The sequence below is a fragment of the Salvelinus namaycush genome, chromosome 8 (assembly GCF_016432855.1).
Source record: "Salvelinus namaycush isolate Seneca chromosome 8, SaNama_1.0, whole genome shotgun sequence".
Lineage (NCBI taxonomy): Eukaryota > Metazoa > Chordata > Actinopteri > Salmoniformes > Salmonidae > Salvelinus > Salvelinus namaycush.
Genome location: NC_052314.1, coordinates 45624203 through 45647047, shown reverse-complemented (window position 1 = coordinate 45647047; position 22845 = coordinate 45624203). Strand labels below are relative to the sequence as shown.

At 42.6% G+C, this 22845-nt stretch overlaps 2 protein-coding genes across 3 annotated transcripts; both read left to right on the top strand.

Moving 5' to 3' along the window:
• The first annotated feature begins 3229 nt into the window (after window positions 1–3229).
• On the top strand, window positions 3230–7267 carry si:ch211-195b15.8 (tyrosine-protein phosphatase vhp-1). The gene is made up of 4 exons (XM_038999819.1): window positions 3230–4362; window positions 4543–4702; window positions 5218–5341; window positions 5465–7267. The coding sequence occupies exons 1-4, from the start codon at window positions 4024–4026 to the stop codon at window positions 6720–6722; spliced, it is 1881 nt and encodes a 626-aa protein (XP_038855747.1). The 5' UTR covers window positions 3230–4023; the 3' UTR covers window positions 6723–7267.
• A 1435-nt stretch (window positions 7268–8702) lies between these two features.
• On the top strand, window positions 8703–22510 carry LOC120052736 (ras-related protein R-Ras-like). Of its 2 annotated transcripts, XM_038999821.1 has the most exons (7): window positions 8707–8816; window positions 9449–9567; window positions 9746–9833; window positions 16859–16961; window positions 19452–19560; window positions 19837–19955; window positions 20206–22510. In XM_038999821.1, the coding sequence occupies exons 2-7, from the start codon at window positions 9481–9483 to the stop codon at window positions 20291–20293; spliced, it is 594 nt and encodes a 197-aa protein (XP_038855749.1). In that variant the 5' UTR covers window positions 8707–8816; window positions 9449–9480; the 3' UTR covers window positions 20294–22510. The 2 variants fall into 2 exon arrangements, with proteins under 2 accessions (XP_038855748.1, XP_038855749.1); XM_038999820.1 differs by having other exon boundaries at window positions 8703–9567.
• The last annotated feature ends 335 nt before the right edge of the window (window positions 22511–22845 follow it).

Sequence of the window (22845 nt, the reverse complement as noted above, 5' to 3'; positions counted from 1 at the left end):
TTAAGTGTGTACCTTCAGGCAACTACTCTACCACATATCTACAATACAAAATCTTTGTGTTTGTAGAGTGCATGTCTTATCGTGTACGTTTTTGTCTGTGCCTGTGTGTGTGTGTGTGTCTCTTCACAATCCCCGCTGTTCCATAAGGTGTATTTGTATCTTTTTTTTAAAAACTGGAGCTCTGTCAGACTGACCATCAAGTTCTTGGTCACCTCCCTGACCAAGGCCCTTCTCCCCCGATTGCTCAGTTTGGCCGGGCGGCCAGCTCTAGGTCTTGGTGGTTACAAACTTCTTCCATTTAAGAATGAGCGAGGCCACTGTGTTCTTGGGGACCTTCAATGCTGCAGAAATGTTTTGGTACCCTTCCCCAGATCTGTGCCTTGACACAATTCTGTCTCTGTTGATGTCACAAACATTATCAAGCAAACAATACATGAATTGCACCATAACGGTGACAAATGGTGCCCACAAACTGTTAGGGCCTACATAAAGCTGTCTCAACAGCAGTCCCAACATCTTACCACTGCCTCACCTGGCTATCAGCGGAGCCTTGTCTGGCAGCAAAACATTTCATTCAGCCTAATTTACTTCCTTTAAAAAAAAAACATAGCTGATATGGCTGACTGGCTTAAAAAAATTTGGTTTCTAATGACAATAGAGATGTACAAACTATGGCATAAGGAGAAGACAAGCCGATAAGAGGCAATCCGTAATTTCGATTAAGACAATGAGTGAGCTAGGATGGATGTAGTCAATATAACTATTTGTTTAGCACTTTTGAAATGTATAGCGACAAAATTCAGAACATGGACCGTTCTTACAGTGTTCTCCTTGTACACCAAGTCAGAACTGTAGGATAAATAAAGGGGGCATATAAGCAGACAATGAAAGCTCTTACAATATTCAATGATTACATTTCTCTAAAACAGGTTATAGGCTACATGTGCACCAGCAAGTCAGAACAGTAGGTGAAATTAAGGGGTAAATATACCAAATTATTAGGGTGAAGCACATGGGCTACTAACATCTTACTACACAACATACACTTAGTATTACTTTCTTAGCTACAGTATACATATCTCCCTGGCATATTACATAATTTATGCAGCAGCATACAATACATTTTGGACTCACCTTGTTGTGCTGAGCTCACTTGAACAGGAAGGTGGCGCGGCGGTCCTTTGTGGGAAAATTTTGTCATCAAAGTCAAATCAAAATCAAATCAAACTTTATTTGTCACACACACCGAATACAACAAAAGTGTAGACCTTACCGTGAAATTCTTACTTACAAGCCCTTAACCAACAGTGCAGTTCAAGAAGAGTTAAGAAAATATTTACCAAATAAACTAAAGTAAAAAAATTCTAAGTAACACAATAAAATAACAATAACGAGGCTATATACAGGGGATACCGGGCGGTACCGAGCCAGTGTTTCTTCTCACACCGCCTATTATATATGTCCTGGATGGCAGGAAGCTTAGCCCCAGTGATGTACTGGGCCGTACGACCCATGCCAAATCTTTTCAGTCTCCTGAGGGGGAAAGGTTTTGTCGTGCCCTCTTCATGACTGTCTTGGTGTGTTTGGACCATAATAGTTTGTTGGTGATGTGGATACCAAGGAACTTGAAACTCTCGACCCGCTCAACTACAGCCCGGTTGATATTAATGGGGGCCTGTTCGGCACGCCTTTTCCTGTATCAATGCAAAATATTTACAAAATAGCACTAGGTGCACTAAAACGTCAGCCATCCTATTCGGCGCCATCTTAACATCCCTTTCTGGCATTCCAGTCTGGCATTCTCTGGATTATTTTATGTATTTATTTATTTTTTATATTTTTTTGACCCCCTTTTTCTCCCCAATTTCGTGGTATCCAATTGTTAGTAGTTACTGTCTTGTCTCATCGCTACAACTCCTCGGAATTGGCTCGGGAGAGACGAAGGTCGAGAGCCATGCGTCCTCCGCAATGCTTCTTAACACAGCGCGTATCCAACCCGGAAGCCAGCCGCACCAATGTGTCGGAGGAAACACCGTACACCTAGCGACCTGGTCAGCGTGCACTGCGCCCGGCCCGCCACAGGAGTCGTAAGTGCGCGATGAGACAAGGATATCCCTACCGACCAAACCCTCCCTAACCCGGACGACGCTAGGCCAATTGTGCGTCTCACCATGGACCTACCGGTCGCGGGCCGGCTGCGAAAGAGCCTGGGCTCGAACCCAGAGTCTCTGGTGGCACAGCTAGCACTGCGATGCAGTGCCTTAGACCACTGCGCCACCCAGGAGGCCTCATTCTCTGGATTTATGGTGCTTTCAAAACAACTGGGAACTCTGAAAAAAGCAAGGTCAAATCATAATGACGTTGTTGATCTTCAGGTTGTAGCTCTAGAAAGAGGCCGGATTTACAATTCCGAGTTGGATGACGGTTCAAAAGTGTTTTTACCCAGTCGGAGCTCATTTATTCTCGACTTCCCAGTTGCCTTGAACTCACTGAAGTCAAGTTTTCGCAGTTCCGAGTTAACAGTTGTTTTGAGCGCGGCACAAATCATGCATCAATGGCCAATGTTGAATGTTTATCATTTTAAACTTGGAATTTTTCAATTTTCTCAAGTGGTTGTTTTCTAGTTTTCCCGGTTCTGACCATTCTGCCTGCCCTGACCCTGAGCCTGCCTGCCGTCCTGTACTTGCCTGACTCTGACCTGATTACAAACCTCTGCCTGCCCTGACGCCGAGCCTGCCTGCCGTCCTGTACCTGCCTGACTCTGACCTGATTACAAACCTATGCCTTTCCTCGACCTGCCCTTTGCCCAGTGTTATAATAAATGATTGAGAACTGTACTCTCCGCCTACTCTGTCTGCATCTGGGTCACATCCTGAGTCGTGATAAATGTAATCATCAAATATTGTAAGAGCTTTCCATGTCTGCTTGTATGCCCCCTTTATTTATCCTACGGTTCTGACTTGGTGTACAGGGAGAACACTGTAAGAACGGACCTTGTTCTGGATTCTGTTGCTGTACATTTCAAAAGCACTAAACAAATAGTTATATTGACATTTGTTTAAGCAAGTCAGACATATCAGTTATGTTTTTTTTTATGGCAGTAAATGAGGCTGAATGAACTGTTTCGCTGCCAGACAAGGCTCCACTGACAGCCAGGTGTAGCAGTGGTAAAGTGTTGGGACTCTGCTGTTGGGACAGCTTTATGTAGGCCCTTACAGTTTGTGGGCACCGTTTGTCACCGTTATGGTGCAATTCATGTATTGTTAAGTGTTGTGTTGTGTAGTGGCTTTGCTGGCATGCATTCCACTTTCTTTCCTTTTTTGCCCCAACAAGATTTACATGCTAAAATCGCCACTGGAAGAGATTATAGGGTTTTCACAAATAAATGCTTTTCGCCACGGGGTATTGCAGCTGCATGTTTTTTTAAAACGCCTCTGCAACAATAGCGTCAGAAAAGATACGATTCGTCACAATAAAAGCAAAGGATCTTCAGGCGAATTGATGATGATGATGAACAAATGAGTCCGGCATGGGCGCAGATTGGTTGAAAATGACATCACATACAATTGTACTATTCTTAGCTTGTAGAAACAGCATTACCTCATCCTTTTCCCCTCGCGCAGGTATAGACATACAACAACAAATAATGTTACAGTCGCAGACAGGACAAGGCATAGGACGAGAGTAGAAGTCAAGAAAGAGAAAACGAGCTCTTTACTCTACTTATTATTAATAAAGCATAACATATACTTTGGGATTCTTCATCCATTTTCTTTGAAACCATTCGGGTTGATTATATCGAGTTATTTGGTGTGCAAGTTGATTTGTGCGATATTTCTTCGTTTGGAGTATACAGCCCGCAGTATCTACAGCCCTACAGCCCGCAGTATCTTCGTTTGGAGTGAAAATCGTCACTGTAAGTACAATGTAATATTTCTTGCATTTTGCTTGCATCATTTATGTCTGGTCTTATATTCTCCTATGATCATCTAATGAATGTAAACTTGCAAAATCCATGACGTAATGCACAGAGAACATCATTCTGCAGCAGCAATAGACCAAAGTAATGTTTTCTTAATTAACATTCATGGCAATAATAATGCTAATATATTTCATGCAACTGTTAAAATGATTGTCAAAGTTCCATCCAGTATTTTTTCGATGCCGATCTATTGTAGCCTAATACATATTTGTAATCCCTTGATATTGAAATTAACACAGTTTTCTCTCATGTTTCGGTTCCAGACACAAAGGACAGAGATGGTGTTCTACAGGGAGAGAGAGAACGGGACACGCGAGCGTCCACCGCTGTCTCTCATCCTACCGCATCTTTACCTGGGTGCAGAGACGGACGTTACGCAGGTAATAATGTTTTCATTTAGTAGGTCAGTCTATAGACTTGATAGCCTAGCTCTCGTCATTGGCCAAAGCGTTGTATTTTCACAATGCACCGAAAATGCACCTCTTCCAGAAGACTAGAATGTATTAATATTTCGTGTTCTCTGTCTCTCTTTTCCCCGTGCACTCCCTACTCGGCTGCAGGATTGCCTCGGCGCCCGCGGGATCTCATACGTGCTAAGCGTGAGCCGCTACAGCCCGCAGCCTACTTTCCTTCCCCGTTCCCAGTACCTTCGCATCCCCATCGAGGACTCTCTCCGAGACGACCTGCTGCCCCATATCCCGGAAGCACTGCATTTTATCGGTGAGAATAATGATGAGATTGGGTTAGTTTGGTGTCAAATGGATGGCAACCCTATTCCCCATATAGTGCAACTGCACTATTTTCGACAAGACAGAGAGCTAGTGCACGATAGAGCGTCATTGGAGATTTGACCAGAAAAATCCTGCAGGTTAGGTAATAGGACATTTCTGCATGTCATCATTATGCTATAGTCTGCATCATCATGTATGCAGTACACACTGGCAACTGTCTGTCTGGAAGAAACACAGATGACTCAGTTCAAGTGATGAGCAGATATTGATCAGGGTTTCATGTAGGCCAGTTATGCTCCTATGGTTTCAGAAATATTGAATGCTGTTACATCCCATTCAGTACCACGGACAATTGATACAAGGCTACTGTTGCAGGAAGCCCATTCATGACAGTTGACATAACCTGTGTGCTTTGCACAGTTTGCAGTCTGGCTGAAGTGATGTCATGCAATACAGTATGGATGATTTCAAATAAAAGAAAATGTCTTATCTCTTCTCTCTCAGATGGGGCTATGTCATCAGGTGGATCTGTGTTAGTTCATTGTGCTGCAGGAATCTCTCGCTCCCCTGCCCTGGCTGTGGCCTACATTATGTACAACCTGGGGATGGACCTTGACCATGCCTACAGGTGTGTTTGTCTGTGCTGTATGTGTATGTATTCATGCATTATAATGATTGTGTGCGTGTGCTTGCACGTGCGTGTGTGTGTATAAACTATCCACATCTAATCTTGTCTGTTCCTCACTTTCAGGTTTGTGAAAGAGCGCAGGCCTTCAATCTCCCCAAACTTCAATTTTCTGGGTCAGCTACAACACTTCCAAGGAACCCTCACTCAGAAGGCCTCTAATGGCAACCCCACTATCCAGCCAATCAGATCACTGGACACATGTCTGCAGCCAAGCAATGAAAACATTAGCCGCGATTCCTCTGTCCCCCTGTCAGCCAATCAGAGTATGAATATTCAGGACAATGGCTATGTTGCTAAGGACTTTTTTGAGGTTGCTAAAGTGCATAATATGTACAATGAGAATTCCACTTGTAACACAGAGAATATAGAGCAAAGGTCCTCATATTCAGGTGAAACTCAGAGTCTATCAGAGAAGCCACAGCAAGACCAGAGGAGCGTGCCGTCACAACTGACGCTGTCTCTCTCCAGCAAACTCAGAACGCTCACTCTCACTCTCAACCTGAACCATAACCGGAACCAGAGGGAGGCCCAGAGCCCATGTGGAGCAATGACTCCAAGCCCCAACGAACCAGCGACACCGACACCAAAGCCCAACACACTACAAATCCCAACAGGCATTGCGTCTCACTCTGAGAAGCGCAAGAGCCTCACCCTCTCCCTGTCTCTCGTTGGTGCAATTCCCCCAACTCCCCACCAGAATGAGCCAGAAAGCAGCAGCAGGCACAGCATTAGCCACAAGCCAACGCACTCCAGCGTTTCCAACACCATCCACAAGAGGGAGTCAGAAGGCACCAGTGGTTCAAAAAGGCACGGTAGAAAGCCTTCGACGGTGGCCCTTTCCTCCTCACAGACAGATGTACAACAGAGAGAGAGGAGCACATCCTGCGTCAAAGCAGCAGGTTGGCCCAATCGCTGCTCCTCCCAAACCCAGGCAAAGGTAGAGAGAGAGGGAAGAGGCCAACCTAAAAGAGAGCCCAGCCGCGGTCAGAGCGTGAAGAAGGGGAGGCCTAACTCGACTCCAAAGACAGGGAAGGACCACAGCAAGGGAAGAGCAGAGAGGGAGACACTAACAGGGAGCCTGAGCAGCAGTTCTGTTTTGAGCCAGCACAGTATCGTAGTTGACCAGCAGCTGTCGCCAGCAGCTAAGCTGTCTGCATCTGCAGTGGGGGCTGAGGAAAGAGTGGATGCTGAACAGGGCCTCCTGTTTCCTCTCAACCTGACTGTCAACAAGCTGCTGGGCTGGGGGGAGAAGATGCTGCTGGGGGTGCTGTTTGGCCCCCGGATCAAAGTGGAACAGGCTGTTCTGCCCTATAGGTGCTGATGCGGTAAGAGATCGTTGGCGCGGACAGAGAGAGGGCTGATAAATGCTAGGAGATCGATTTGTGTGTGTGTGGAGATTGATTTGTGTGTGTGTGGAGATTGATTTGTGTGTGTGTGTGTGTGTGTGTGTGAGTGAGAGGAACTGAAGAACAGAGAACTGAACTGCATGTATAATATTTGTCTGCCCATATCATGTTCACAGTCCTCTGAGTGAATGCTTTGTCCTATAAATGACAATTTATTGTTGACTTCCTTCAAAAGCACTATGTATATTACATATAGGGCAGTTTATGCCTCCAACACAATGCTCATGGATTAAGGCTTGATTATGTTGATTTTTATTTATTGATTGATGTGAATCAAGTGATCAGTTTATTGTTGTTATTTATAAAATGAATATTTTGAGGATGGTATTTTGGCACTGTTGTTTGTAATGGGATCACAGTGTTCATTAGAGATGAACGGGTGGCGCAGTGGTGGCGCAGTGGTCTAGGGCACTGCATCGCAGTGCTAGCTGCGCCACCAGAGTCTCTGGGTTCGCGCCCAGGCTGGGCTGGGTTCGCGCCCAGGCTCTGTCGCAGCCGGCCGCAACCGGGAGGTCCGTGGGGCGACGCACAATTGGCATAGCGTCGTCCGGGTTAGGGAGGGTTTGGCCGGTAGGGATATCCTTGTCTCAGTATGTAAAATGTAATGAAATGTAAAAATGTAATAAAATGTATGCACTCTGCTGTAAGTCGCTCTGGATAAGAGCGTCTGCTAAATGACTAAAATGTAAATGTAAATGTAGATGACATATTTTACTCCTGTTCTCTCCTGGTTCTTCAATTCTGACTCATCTCCTATGTATTTCACCATCAATGTACAATCATTTAGGCCTATGAGGAAAAAATCTGATTCACAATTCAGACTGATGTGGTTATTCACTTATTTTATAAAATATTACAAGAATGCAGTCTTGAAAATAAAGTTAGGATAATTTTCACTTTTAGACAAGTCTACCCTTAAACATCAACAAATTACTTGGGTTAATAAGGAGGAGTTGAGGGTGAAAGGGGGTTACCTAGTCAGTTGTACATCTGAATGCCTTCAACTGAAATGTGTCTCCCGCATTTAACCCAACCCCTCTGAATCAAAGAGGTGCAGGGGCTGCCTTAATTGACATCCACCACGCCCAGGGAACAGTGAGTTAACTGCCTTGCTCAGGGGCAGAACAACAGATTTTTACCTTGTCAGCTCAGGGATTCGATCCAGCAACCTTTTGGTTACTGGCCCAATGCTCTAACCACTAGGCTGAATGTGGGTGTGGTAAAAATGAGCAACATGCCCATGTAAATGAGTCACATCCGGTTGAGGGGATGGGCAAATCAGGGAGGGAAAGGAAGACAAGAATGCTTTACTTGGCAAGAACTATTAGTATAAAATACTGTATGCTAGGAGTTTTCCCTCCCATATCTCCTCATATTCTCAACAGGTTGGTTAAAGTTGTTTGATGGTAATCATACAACACTCAAATGCATTGGCTAAAGTACTAAACGCGAAACAAAAAAATAAAGGGGTTATAAAACATTCCATGTGCCAAGGATCAATACACCCCCCAATATGTTGCAAAATCAGCTTTATAGGTATACTCCCCTGCTCTAGATATATGTACACTCTGCGGTAAAATTCCCCATTAAACAAATGAATGACTAGACCTACATACAACTGGGCTCAACGGCCAAATAAGGTAGTACACGTAATGTAGTACACATAATGTGTGAATACTATAGTTCACTAATTTAAAATCAGTTTTAACCATATTGTTTCAGTTTCACGAATAAACGGGCAGTGTTGATTGAATAAACATTTTAGAATGTATCTCATTCTAATAGCGCCTTTGTTGATTCATGAAAAGAGGGAGAAGCGTGAGAATTTATACAATGAGGAAACAGTGTCGTTAAAACACGCCCACTTTTACATACGCATGAGATTTCGAGAAACCCTTCTTGGTTGAGAAACAAAAGTTGCCTTGGAGCGATGAAAAAATAAGTCCGTGAAGACGAGGGAAAAATTAACACATCGCCAAGAAAAACCCTGTAACTTAGACATCACAAAAGTTTGTATATAATGCGTCTGCAGAGATATGTAGATGGATCAATCTAGAGATAATGAAAGTTAGACAAGTGCGTTGAAGTTTGACGGGGTAGTTGATAATCAAGCAAATTTTTTCTTCTTCTGGAGTCACAAAGTTGGCATCGGTAGCCTAATTTACTTAAGGCGGGTGCGGAAGGCTTTTCACCTGACAAAAATGATGTGAGATGGGCCGATAAACCGTTAGAATTTAACAATAATACTTTATTATTTTTTATGTAGCGACCTATGAATTATAGGAGCAGTAATACGAAACTATTGGGGTTAGAGGCGACTTTTGTGGATAGTTTTACAACACTGGGCCAGACTAAAACTGTAAACTTTTCAATGTTATGAAATAGTATCAGAAAACGAACTATACATTTTATATTTATATTATTCAAGTTAAATATATTGGCGTAATACCGAGGTAAAACCCCAACTCTGCTACCTTCTCGGATTTTTCTATGAGCTAACGTTACCTTGATAAAAGTAGTTTGCTCAATCGTTGGAGAAGTGGACTTTAATTTTTTTCCCCCTCATCTACCCTGCGGATTACTAAATTACACTTAATCAATAGATCCTATCAGCTAGTCAGTTTTATCGTTTCTTTTTTAGACAATTGTTGAAAGAATTTTACGAAACGAATCATGTCTGCTGAGGAGGAGAGATTCAAACTGGTCGTCGTGGGCGGGGGAGGTGTGGGGAAAAGCGCCTTGACCATACAATTCATCCAGGTGAGAGAATCCCCAAACTGTTTGGACATTGTCAGCTGTGTGTTGTTTTGTTTGTTTTGAATTTGTCACATCTTCTGATGTGATGAGTATGTTGTAGTGGTAATTGAATATGTGCATATTAACCCATATAGGCCAACCCACACAGTCTTGACCCATGCTCTCCTATATTTTTTCGCAGTCATACTTTGTATCGGATTATGACCCAACCATCGAGGACTCCTACACCAAAATATGCACAGTGGATGGGAAAGAGACACGATTAGACAGTAAGTCATACTGTAGGTTTACTGATGTTCTTTGCTCCAAGAATAGAGGGAAAGCGTAAACTACTTGAGTCAGTGAGTGAGCAAGGCCAAATCTGTCTGTATGATTCACCAACATCTGCTCTGTTATGACTTGCAGTTGGCAGATGTTGATGCTCTAAGCCAAGGTGTAGTCATTTCACTATTCCGTAACAAAAGTGTTTCTGTTCGTCTGTGTTCGTATTCAAGGGATATAACAATATGTAAGTGCACTATGGCCTGTTGGCCTCTGTCGAGTCGGTTAACCCTGGGCATTTACATCTAAAAGGACCCATGAGGACCAATGTGAAGTTCATAGGAGCATGTCAAATAAAAGCTAAGTCTATATTATTATTTTTTAAATTAAGACATATATGTTTTCAACCATTTCCATCCTAAAAATGAGGAATAATCAAAGGCTTTGATTTCTGGTTGAACAGATGGAAAAGGGGTCTTAGACAACATCTACCAGATAATTTTTTTAAGGTATTATAAATGCATCAAAACACAATGTTGAAGTAAAGACCCCTGCCAACTAATATCAACACTTATATTTAGTTACAGAGAAATTATTTGCCTTCTGTAAGTTTAAGAAACGTTGCCTTGTCTTGTAATTCTGTTACCAGAAACACACATATCTAAGATATTTTCTAAGGAGGATAATGAAAGTTCACATAAGTAACAAGCAAAGGTAGACCTAATAATTCGTTTTAGGGGTTTTACTGATATCAAGGTTGTTTATGAATTATTAAGTGATTAAAACCTGTAATTCTGTTACCAAATCAGTAATGGAATTAGCGAACAATCAGTAACGGAATTACTGCGATTGAATTGGCTAAAATGGGAAGTCATAGTAGTCACAAACCATTTACATTTGAGTCATTTAGCAGACGCTCTTACCCAGATTGACTTACAGTAGTGAGTGGATACATTTTTGTGCTTTTTGCCATACTGATCCCCTGTGGGTATCAACCCCACAACCCTGGCATTGCAAACGCCATGCTCTACCAACTGAGCTACACTGAACATTTGGGTCCAATGTGGGTCACCTGCTACTGTCCTCCCTTCAACTGGCATACTGCTATCTTCAGCTCATAACTGTTTTCTTTCTGTTGTCAAAGCAAGACTGTGAAAACGGTCTCAACAACTGCTCTCTCTTTCTTTCTCTCCCTCTCTTTTTCGCTCTCTCTCTTTTTCACTCTCTTTCTCTCTTCTCTCTTTCTCCTTTCTGCCGCTCTCTTTCTCTCTCCAGTTAATGCCACCTCTCCCAACTCTTACTGACACCTACCATGACACCTAACCACCTACCCTCTTTCCATTTACTGTAACAAGCATCCTCAACCACTGAGCACCAACCGACATGGATGTTGTAAAGTAATTGAAATTTGGTCAATCCGCCCAAATCTGAACCAATCATAGACGTCTATGTTTTACAAGTTTGGACAGTAAAGAAAATTTAGTACAGCAGAGCACACCAGAGTACAGTATATTCTACTGTACTGTGCTGTATTGTAATGTCCAAACTTGAGAAACACAGACATCTATGATTGGTTCAGATTTGGTCTGGTCCGGACCAACCAAAACTGGTCTTGTTTGTGGGCAGAGCTCATTAGAATAATACCCAAATATGCAAAAGAATGATATTGCATATTTCTAGCTTTTGTGTCCTGGGATCGGTCCAGAGGGGTTCCGATCTATGCGGTAGCGAGGAGTGGTGTAAACCGATGAAGAGTTGGCTTTGTAAGTTGCAAAAATCTAAACGATATATTTAATGTTCACCGAATGGCACTCGGCCGTTTCAAGAAGGGGAAACATAATCCAGTGCGTCGCGGCGGGATAGTGCGTCTGTATTTCCGTGATGGACCCCGGATCTGTGGATGATGAAGTTAGAGGGTTGCAAGCACAAGAACCATCTACATACCCTACTGTTATTCTATTTTTTTTCTCGCCATCCAGGTGAGTGCGCATTATCCGTCACAAGAGGACATTTTATTTCCAGCAGATAATATCTGAGGTAGTTGAGTGACAATTTTATAGACTGAGAGGGGCTATTTTTTTACAACTCAACCCTGATCTGTACTTTTCCAACTTTGTCCCTGACCTGTTTGGAGAGCTCATTGGTCTTCATGGTGCCCCTTGCTTAGTGGTGGTGCCCCTTGCTTAGTGGTGTTGCAGACTCTGGGGGCCTTTCAGAACAGGTGTGTGTATATATAACTGAGATCATGTGACACTTAGATTGCACACAGGTTAATTTTATTTAGCTAATTATGTGACTTCTGAGGGCACCAGGTCTTATTTAGGGGCTTCATAGCAAAGGGGGTGAATACATATGCACGCACCACTTTTCATTTAATTTATTTTTGAAACAAGTTATTTTTTTCCATTTCACTTCACCAATTTTGAATATTTTGTATGTCCATTACATGAAATCTAAATAAAAATAAATTTAAATTACAGGTTGTAATGCAACAAAATAGGAAAACCACCAAGTGGGATGAATACTTTTGCAAGGCACTGTATATTTGTGCCCCTGGGCTGATTTGGGAATAGGACCTACCAGATCTATGGCTATCTACTCAAAGGGTGTTTCAATGATGGGGAGGGGGATGAGTGGGTTTCTGTAGTTGGCTTTGGGGGCATTCTTTTTGGCACTTGTCGCTTGACTTGCAGTACTTCTCTATATCACTTGTAATGTGGGGCCAGTAGAATCTACTCATGATGTGCTCTTTAGTTTTGTCTACTGCCAAGTGGCCTCTCAACACATGCGCCAGGTACCGTACCATGTCTCTATATGCTCTAGGCCCCTTCTCTTAACCATCAGTACTGTAAGCCCTTTATGCAGTAATAAAGGGGGATTGACGTTCTCCATGTGCTTCCCGTCCATCACCTTCACTCTGCGTTGCGCAGGTCTGGGTCCTGCAGCTGTGTGGTGCTAAACTGTCCTGTCAACTCATCAGATAAATTAAAGTCTTGGCTGTCTATTCTCACCGGGGCCCGTGCGGGCCCTTGGTCTCCTCCACTCTCCGTTGCGAGACCTGAGCATGTATCCTCCGGTCTTTTCTTGAAACAGCTGCCTGAGCCTCTGATCTTGAATTTCATTTTCTTCCTCCCCTGCACTTGATCTGGGTGACTTCTCCCTGTAGTGCTAGTGGGGCATATCGGGTGCCTTTTGGGGATGTGTTTTCTCTGAGTCTGCCAGTGACTGCTTTGCATTGCTTACACGCACTGGTGCGGTCTTGGGGCTGCTCTGTTTAATCTGCCACGAACTCTCGAACAAATGACTCTCTCCCTAGCAGTACTGGTAAGTGGTTCACCACCCCCACCTTCATAGTGCACTTTCCTCAGGGAGTAACTAACGTAACCTGCGCCACTGTGTATCCACCTCCCCATGGATACAGGAGACTGACATCTGTTCATGACACAAATCTCCCTCCTGTACTAAAGTGTGACCGAACTAGGGTAATCTTACATCGCTTCTGCATCCTCTCCTTGGACTTTTATGGCCGGGGCTCCCTCTGCGGTCCAACACTGCGGGGTTAGATTACATGGATGTGCACCCCTTGAACCGGAGGAAGGCTCGGTGGGCACCGGAAACACCGTCTCTCGCCAACCCCTGGTCAGCCATATTAGTTGATACATTTGGGCTCTTGCTGACTCGTTGCTATCGAAGGTCAACTCGTGGAAACGATTGGCCTGTGGATTCTGACAGCATCGGGATAAGATTTTGGCTTTTAGTTTCTTAGTCCTCTGCATCTGCAGGATTCAGGTTGAAATACTCAGCCTGCGCACGCCCAGAAAGAAAGGGGGCCAGCATCCCTGCCCATCGCTCCGGGGCCCATAGTTCTCTTACTGCTGACCTCTTGAATGATAGCAGATAGGCCTCAATGTCATCCTGTTCTTGTAGCCTAGGTATGAGTCCCCACTCCGGGCTTTACTGTCCTTCACTGCCTGAGCCAGCATTGCCACTTAAATTCTCAAGAGGTCTGTACTTTCCTTTTGCGCATTTTTAACAATGCGCCTCCATCCTTTAATATAACTTATAGTAACTCTGTCACCACTTCTGCGGCCCGCATTCTCCACCACTGTGATTGGTCCAGAGGGGTTCCGATCTAATGCGGTAGCAATGGGTGGTGTAAACAGAGGAAGAATTGGCTTTTTAAGTTGCAGAATCTAAATGATATTTAATGTTTATCGAATGGCACTCGGGCAGTTTAAGAAAGGGGAAACAAAATCCAAGCCCGGTTCAGAGCACTTCACTTACAAGATCCTTTCGATAATCACCAAATTAGCTTTGGCTCGCAACTACGGGAATCACTTACGCAAGCAGTGGCGTAAAGTATTTAACTTCTTATGGGCAGCATCCGGTGAAATTGCAGAGCGCGAAATTCAAACTACAATATTATAAATATTTCACTTTCATAAAATCACAAGTGTAATACATCAAAATAAAGCTTGACTTTTTGTTAATCCCGCCGCGTCAGATTTCAAAAACGCTTTACGGCGAAAGCAAACCATGCGATTTATCTGAGGACAGTGCCCCGCATACAAACACATGAAAAACATATTTCAACCAGGCAGGTGCGACACGAAAGTCAGAAATAGCGATATAAAAAATGCCTTACCTTTTGATCTTCTGTTGGCACTCAAAGGTCCCAGTTACATCACAAATGGTCCTTTTGTTCGATAATGTCCTTCTTTATATCCATAAAAACTCAGTTTAGCTGGCGCACTTCAGTCAATAATCCACCCAGTTTCCCTCCATCAAAATGCATACAAAATTAATCCCAAACGTTACTAATAAACTTTTCCAAACAACTTTTATAATCAAACCTAAGGTACCTAATACGTAAATAAAAGATACAATTTAAGGCGGAGAATCGTTATTGTCTTTACCGGAGAATAATACCAAAGAACGTGCTCTCTTCCACACGCTTGGAAACACTACAGCCAAAGTGGGAGCCACCTAGAAAAACTACAATTTCTGGCTCATTTTTCCAAAAACCAGCCTGAAACTCTTTCTAAAGACTGTTGACATATAGTGGAAGCCCTAGGAACTGCAATCTGGGAGGACTTGTCCTTATAAAAGTGATAGCCATTGAAAATAGTGGTAGGCTGGATTTTTTTTGGGGGGGGGTGGTTTGTCCTCAGGGTTTTGCCTGTCATATCAGTTCTGTTACACTCACAGACATAATTTTAATGGTTTTAGAAACTTTAGTGTTTTCTATCCAAATCTGGCGGATTCACTAAACATGAATGCCTCGTTTGTAAATTATGTCCGAGTGTTGGACATAATTTACAAACGAGGCATTCATGTTTAGTGAATCCGCCAGATCAGAGGCAGTAGGGATGACCAAGGGTGTCATAACTGACACCCTATTCTTTCAGCTGAAATCTTTGAATCTTAATTCGGAGCAGATATTTAGCCGTTTTTGGAAAACGTGGTCGCATAAACTGATTTTATCATAATCATTTTAGAAACTTTGCATCTGCACAGTTCTTTCAGTAAATGTGTTTTTGTGAAATGTTCTGTGTAAATTGTGCATAGAGTTGTATGGTTTGAACTTTTCAATCAATAGTTTTTGTTTTGCATACATTTTAAAGTGAAAATCTGAGTCAAAGCGTAATTCCTACTGGCACAAAAGGAGGGTGTTGCGCTTGTCAGTGAGCCTTCCTTGCACCTCTCCTGCATTTGTTACTATGTTGCATCTACAGTGCATTCGGAAAGTATTCAGATCACCTGACTTTTTTCACATTGTTATATTACAGCCTTATTCTAAAATGTATTAAATTATTTTGTTTTTTTCATCTACACACAATACCCCATAATGACAAAGCAAAAAGAGGTTTTAGCAATTTTTTCAAATGCATAATAAAAAATTCTAACTTATTTACATAAGTATTCAGACCCTTTGCTATGAGACTCAAAATTTAGCTCCGGTGCATCCTGTTACCATTGATCATCCTTGAGATGTTTCTTCAACTTGTTTGGAGTCTACCTGTGGTAAATTAAATTGATTGGACATAATTTGGTAAGGCACACACCTGTCTATATAAGGTCCCACAGTTGACAGTGCATGTCAGAGCAGAAACCAAGCCATGAGGTCGAAGAAATTGTCCGTAGAGCTCCGAGACAGGATTGTGTTGAGGCACAGATCTGGGTAAGAGTACCAAAAAAGGTCCCCAAAAAAGGTCCCCATGAATATAGTGGCCTCCATCATTCTTAAATTGAAGAAATTTAGAACCACCAAGACTCTTCCGGCCAAACTGAGCAATCGGGGGTGAAAGGCCTTGGTCAGGGAGGTGACCAATAACACAATGGTCACTCTGACAGAGTTCCTCTGTGGAGATGGGATAACCTTCCAGAAGGACAACCATCGGTGCGGCACTCCACCAATCAGGCCTTTTATTGTAGAGTGGCCAGACGGAAGCCACTCCTGACTGTCTATTCTCACCGTTTGGAGTTTGCCAAAAAGGCAGCTAAAGGACTCAGACCATGAGAAATAAGGTTCTCTGGTTTGATGAAACCAAGATTGAACTCTTTGGCCTGAAAGCCAAGCATCACATCTGGAGGATACCTGGCACCATCCCTACGGTGAATCATGGGGGTGGCAGCATTATGCTGTGGGGATGTTTTTCAGCGGCAGAGACTGGGAGACTTGTCAGGATCGAGGGAAAGATGAATGGAGCAAAGTACAGAGATACTTGATTGAAACCGCCTCAGGACCTCTGATTGGGGTATAATGCTTTGTCATTATGGGGTATTGTGTGTAGATTGATGTGGGGGGGGGGGGGGGGGGGGGGGGAGTTTAATTTTAGAATAAAGCTGTAACATAACAAAATGTGGAAAAAGTCAAGGGGTTTGAATACTGTCCGAATGCACTGTATGTCACTATACATATTTATCCCTGTGTACGTACATCTGAATCTCTGTGTGTGTGTGTGTGTGTGTGTGTGTGTGTGTGTGTGTGTGTGTGTGTGTGTGTGTGTGTGTGTGTGTGTGTGTGTGTCAGTCTTGGACACAGCAGGTCAAGAGGAGTTTGGTGCAATGAGGGAGCAGTACATGCGCTCAGGAGAAGGCTTCTTGCTGGTGTTCGCTCTGAATGACACTGGCAGGTAAGAATCGGATGCATCCACCCAGACAATCTTGAGTCCTATGCAAGCTGTAGATTCAAAACAGTATTCCCAACTACACAACATACTATGAAGTCCTCAGAGCAAAAGCATTTGTCAGGGCTACAGTATTCAAGGTTTCAGGAAGGCAACGTCACTGTTTTCAATTAGGGATGCAAATTTTGGTAAATTTAGCTGCCAACTAACTGACCCTCATTAACCAGTCCAATGAATGGAAAGAAAATAAAATCCGAACATTAAAATGACATGACCAACAAAAAATACTATCAGAGATATGTATATAATGACGAGATGCTTATGTTTCCGCTCTAACAATGGGGGGGGGGGTCCCAAGGCAGGAAAGCAGGCGACAAGCTTAGGCCCAAAATGAGCCCATAGAAACACGTTGGACAGTATTTTGGAGAGATTTTGGCGCTTTGCCTCTTCCTCTCTGATACTATGCATGCATGCATATGCATACAAGGACCGGACATTTTTCATCAAGAGCTTATGGCGAATGGGAGGCTCGCTTTACGAGTTGAGATTGAGAAATAAAGATAGCTCCTTTTTAGTCATGGCCACAATTTAACACGCGGTTGCATTTAGAATTGTTGTTGTGTAATGACTGGGCTTAAAAAAGCAGGTTTCACTCCAGTAGCCTGCAGGCTTTTTGAGGAGCGACTCTCGCGCTGTCTGGTAGGCTATTCCTGTCCGCAAACTAGGCACTCTGTATGCTGTGCACATGTGATACATTTTATTTATGACGACTAATGAAAATACATACGCGGCAATTTTTATGTAAAAAAATGATGCAAAGTAACCTATAGACCCGGGTTCCGCAAAACTTGCGGCCCGAATTTGGCCTGCTGGTGGTTTTATTTTCCCCCCTCCCCCACCCCCCAGTTTTCTGAGCAATAAATACTTTGGCAGTTTCATTGTTGGACATAAGACTATAAAAACACCAGGAAATCAGCACCAAGTTTGTTTTAATTTGGAAATCTATTCCCATGCATTATAGAGATGTGATCATATTCAAATAATAATAATTACAAATAATTGATTGGATTTATATAGCACTTTTCTACCAGCTGAGGTACTCAAAGCGCTTTTATATAGTCAGGGGAAGACTCACCTCACCCACCTCAGTGATGCACAGCGACCACTACACATCAGGTGGAGAGGTGAGGAGTGATGTATGCAATTAGGAATGAGGGGGATGATTAAGTGGCCATGATGGAATGTGGCCAGGTAGAACATTTTGCCATGACAACGGGGTGAACACCTCTACTCTTACAATAAGCGCCAAGGGATTTTGAATAACCATAGAGTCAGGACACGCGTATAACGTCCCATCCAAAAGACAGCACCCTACGCAGGGCAATGTTCCCAAATGTAATCAAGGTTTGAAATGATTATTTTAGTCGAAATGTACATCTGTTCTTGTCGTACAATTTGCAGTCTAACTTTTAAAAATATGTTCTGTCCCCCCGACCATCTGTTCAAGAAAAAATTGGCCAGCAGCTGAATCTAGTTGATGATCCCTGTATAGACCAATAAGCATGACTGGTCAAATACATTTTTGGCTGCTACCCGATTTAACAGTTAACATCCCTATTTGCGATGCAAACGCAGTACACTCATGATCATGTATTCATTCCTTGAAGTGTTGAGGCATTCAAGCCATGGTCAGTATAACACTTGGTCTATACTGTGTTTTCTGGTTTCGGTCGTGCAACCCTAATCAAAGAGGGATGCTACAGTAACTAGGGGAAGTGAGACTTGTTATAGGCGTTCACCTCTCATAAGTGTCGCATTCATGACATGGTGTCAAATACAGGCGGCATAATGAGCTGCTGTAGTAGTTCTCTCTGAATTGAAAGGTGGATGGGTGCAATTGCACCTTATTTAACAGAGTTCATGTGTGCCTTTTTAGATTGCTTGTGAAGCTCCTGTGAATTGCAACAAACCCTTGCCCTCTTATGAGCTGTAGAATGCGTCTTAAAGGTGCACTGCAGAAGTTCCGTCCCCATGCGGCGACGAGTCTAAGTACAAACACAACATTCTAAGGACATATGTAGAGCTTAGTCTAATATAACAATTGTCTGTATTTATTTATGAACTGTACCTCCTCCCCAGACTTGACTCCTGCCAGGTCACACAGGATGCCTGGCTTGATTTGGCAGGGCTCGATAGGTGTCCTGGTAGGACCCAGGCTACCCCTCCCACTTCTAGTGTTTGTTGTCATGTTTGAATGTTGTTTGTCACTGTGCTGTCATCTTTGTCAATTTTAAAATAAGAGTATACAATTAAACAAAAAAGAAGTTGGATTTATGCAAATTAATATGCCTCTTTGTTTTAGGGGGCATATCCACTCGTTATTTTTATTTTTTACAGTAAATTGAACTAATGGATTGCACCTTTTAAGGACATAACGCACTTGTGATCAGTTCCTAATGTGTTCTCGTTTCGACCACTTTCCTTCCCTTTTTTCAGTTACAATGAGATCCACAAGTTCCACACCCAGATACTGAGAGTGAAGGACCGGGATGACTTCCCCATGGTGCTGGTGGGGAACAAGGCTGACCTGGACCAGTCGAGAGTGGTACTGGTCTTCATTGTCACTCTCATTATCATGTTAAAAGAGATCTTCTGCTAGCTTTAATAATACCTATTTAGATCCTACTGGTTCAAAATCTCAGGCCTTGAAAATATGTTTGAGTTGCCAACAGGTGGCGAGTGGCTACAAGTGTTTCTTTGGCTAGATCTAATAGCAACTTCCTAATCTTACACAGTTTAACGGAATAAGGAAATGAAACTCGCCTGGCGAGCAGCTCGCTTTTAACCTGAGTGTATGTACCTCTCTCTGTCCTGTCTGTAGATCTCCAGAGAGGAGGCCCAGGGCTTTGCCAGAGAGAACAGGATCCATTACATGGAGGCCTCGGCTAAGAACCGCTACAACGTAGACGAAGCCTTCCTGGAGGTGGTGCGAGCTATAAGGTAACGTCATAACGTTAACAGCTAGCTGCAAGGTAGGCTGTTTTAAATATTTTATTATGTTGCAGAAAGCTGTAAGGTACTTTATAATAGGTCATCTTGTTTATAGCTAGATGTTTAGAAGAGTTGGGGACCAGAGGCAAAGTTGAGGGACAGACATTGTGGTGTCCATTATAGCCTGCTCCTGAGTCGAAGCATCCAATGCTCTTTCCCTCACTCTGTCTCTCTTTCATTCTCTTTTTTTTTTAAACAGAAAGTTTCAGGAGACTGAGAGTCCCCCTCTACCTGCAAACCACACAGGAAAACGGAAGAGCGGTGGCTGCCCCTGCATCCTCCTTTAACTGTCCCCTCCCCTGGCGTAGCACTGTTGTCACAGAGACCAAAACCTCCTCACCTCACCACTGATGCAAGTCTTGTCTGACTTACCTGGAGGGAAATGGGAAGATTGGGCAAGGGAGGGGAGAGATATTCACTTGGAAATGCAAAAAAAACCTGTATGGGGAGGTTTGGGGAATGGGGCAGGAATGTATGTGTGTGGGAGAGCTTGCTTACGTCAATGGTGGGCAAAGTGGTGGTGTTACACATTTCTTATGGTTTCATTCACACTTAGAAATTAGCATCTTCAAACTTTTTTCTATACTTGTTTTGTATTTACGGTTTTGTTATTTCATTATTGAGTAAGGATGTAAAGGGAGGCCTTGAGCTAGATGAGAAGAGAGCAAGAGATGAGTCCACAGCCTGAAGAAAGAGTGAGAGAGGAGGGATGGTAAGGAGAGAGATCTCATAGATACTGTGTTTTAGGTGGCCTCCTACATTTGGTTGACCTGATGTAAGTCACTGGTTTGATGTTGCTGGAAGGAATGGATGATTTAGAAACTAGAGGGCGCTGTTATTCATATCTATAGCAGAAAAGGAAGGGAGGCCAGTTAAACTGAAAAGACAAATTAGATTTTTGAAAGAACGCATGAAAAAAAGTGAGATAAAGATGAGGCAGAATGAGTGTGGGAAATAATGTTTGAAACACTGGTGTTTTTTCACGGTGTAGTATCCATGACCACATAATATATATTTTTTGCACAACTTCAACTTATGGACTGGTAGGCAAAAGTAGTTTGACACTAAAGTGCTATTGTTTATTTTAAAATGACTGGGTGGAAGTTTAGGCGTGTCCAGGTACTTTTTGTCTATGCATACAGGTGTAGGCCTGCTTTTTTAAGTCATTTTTATTGTAATGCTGTTTGCAAATTTGTCACACTGCTACCAGCCATGTACATCAAGGAGTTCGTTTTTGAACTGTATTAAATGAATGAGGCAAAGCTAATGAAGATCTGTTGAAAAGCTGCAGACAAGGCATCATTCCTATCAACCAAAATAATTGTGGGTCCAACAATGAGAACAAATGCAGTGTATTTATAATGTTGGTGTTATGTAAAGTTCAATAGTATACAGGGTTAACTGAATTAACAACAGAGACAGAATGCAATATGGAATTTTCTTAAGTTTGTGGTATGGCCTCGTCTCCGGGGATTGCTCCTCAGAGCCAGATGCTGATGACGGGTAGCCCTACACTGGGCAGCTGGCATCGGAAACCAAACCCGCTGCCCGTTATTATAACTGGGGGAGGTGGATGGTTGTCGACAACTGTTGATGAGAAAGTGAGAGAACATGGGTAAGTTGACATATAAATACATTGTAAGATTTATGCCCATTGGTTGAGAAAGAGGACGGTGATAATTACAAGAGTGAGCCCGTGGGCTGAACAGCAAGCATGAGGAATGTGCATTATTGTGCCATGCTTATAGGCTATAAGGTAAATAATGAATGACATTCCGGACGTGGCTAATAGGAAAGAAGAGAAGACCGCTATGCTGCTGATAATACGTTCGTATTCATTCCCACTATGCCCATATAATAGGAAGCTAAGTGAATTATGCTACGCTTACTTGAAGTTAACCAAGCATTCAGACCAGCCTTCCTGATTGAACTTCCGTAAACTACATTTGTCTGTCATGAAGTAACTTGTTTGTTTAGAGAGGATGTGTAGCACTAGTCTTGCAAACCTTCATATAGATGAATTAACATATGACTAACAGTTAGCCTACTTTTCCCCTGGGTGATATTTCACACAAAGCAGGATAGCCATCTATATTTCTGAAAGATTCTGAATGTGCTCCATATTTGTGAGTTGAATTAGACTCAATTCTGTGACCCTAAAAATATTTGAGATGTTTTGATGAATAATTTGAGTTCTCAAAGATGGCAATCTTATTTTATTTGTGAAATAGAACCCTGTTGATGATGTAGGATCAACATGTGTCCCCCATTTTGTTCTTTACCTAATTCTAAAATAATGCATTGACTCTGTGTTTAATACTGTAGTGTAATAATCCACAACATACAATTGTACTTAAGTCTGTTATATGTAATTATTTTGAACAGCAAAAAGCCGTTTGTATTCGTATACCAATGAATCTTAAACTATATCTAACTTGTAATCTGCCGGTATCTGCCATGTGTATTTTGTACTGAAATAAACCAAATACATTTTTTACACATTACACTTTTTATATGTTATTATTCAAATCTAGAGTTTTTGCTAAGAATGTGTCAGAATGAAATAGGGCAGCTGGTTTATCTGGACAACCCCAACTTTTTTTCTACTTTACTATTTCTCTTCAACAGCATTGGTGAACACTTGGTGATAGGAAAGGAGTAGCAAACCTCAGTTTGGCTGAGGTCAGATGTGATTTTTTTTTTTTTAACAACTTCTGATGAATGCAATGAGAAAAGAAAGGAGCATGTAAATGTACAGATCAATAAAAAGGACTGTTTTGAATTGGGATTGTGACAATTCAATGTACTCAAGCATGCACTTATCTGATGTTCATTCTCA

Coding starts and splice junctions, on each gene's coding strand:
- si:ch211-195b15.8 (XM_038999819.1), top strand. CDS start 4,024: ATGCACAGAGAACATCATTCTGCAGCAGCAATAGACCAAAGTAATGTT. Junction 4,703..5,217: donor GGAAGCACTGCATTTTATCG/GTGAGAATAATG, acceptor CTTCTCTCTCAG/ATGGGGCTATGTCATCAGGT. Junction 5,342..5,464: donor GACCTTGACCATGCCTACAG/GTGTGTTTGTCT, acceptor CCTCACTTTCAG/GTTTGTGAAAGAGCGCAGGC.
- LOC120052736 (XM_038999820.1), top strand. CDS start 9,481: ATGTCTGCTGAGGAGGAGAGATTCAAACTGGTCGTCGTGGGCGGGGGA. Junction 9,568..9,745: donor TGACCATACAATTCATCCAG/GTGAGAGAATCC, acceptor ATTTTTTCGCAG/TCATACTTTGTATCGGATTA. Junction 19,561..19,836: donor ACCTGGACCAGTCGAGAGTG/GTACTGGTCTTC, acceptor TCCTGTCTGTAG/ATCTCCAGAGAGGAGGCCCA.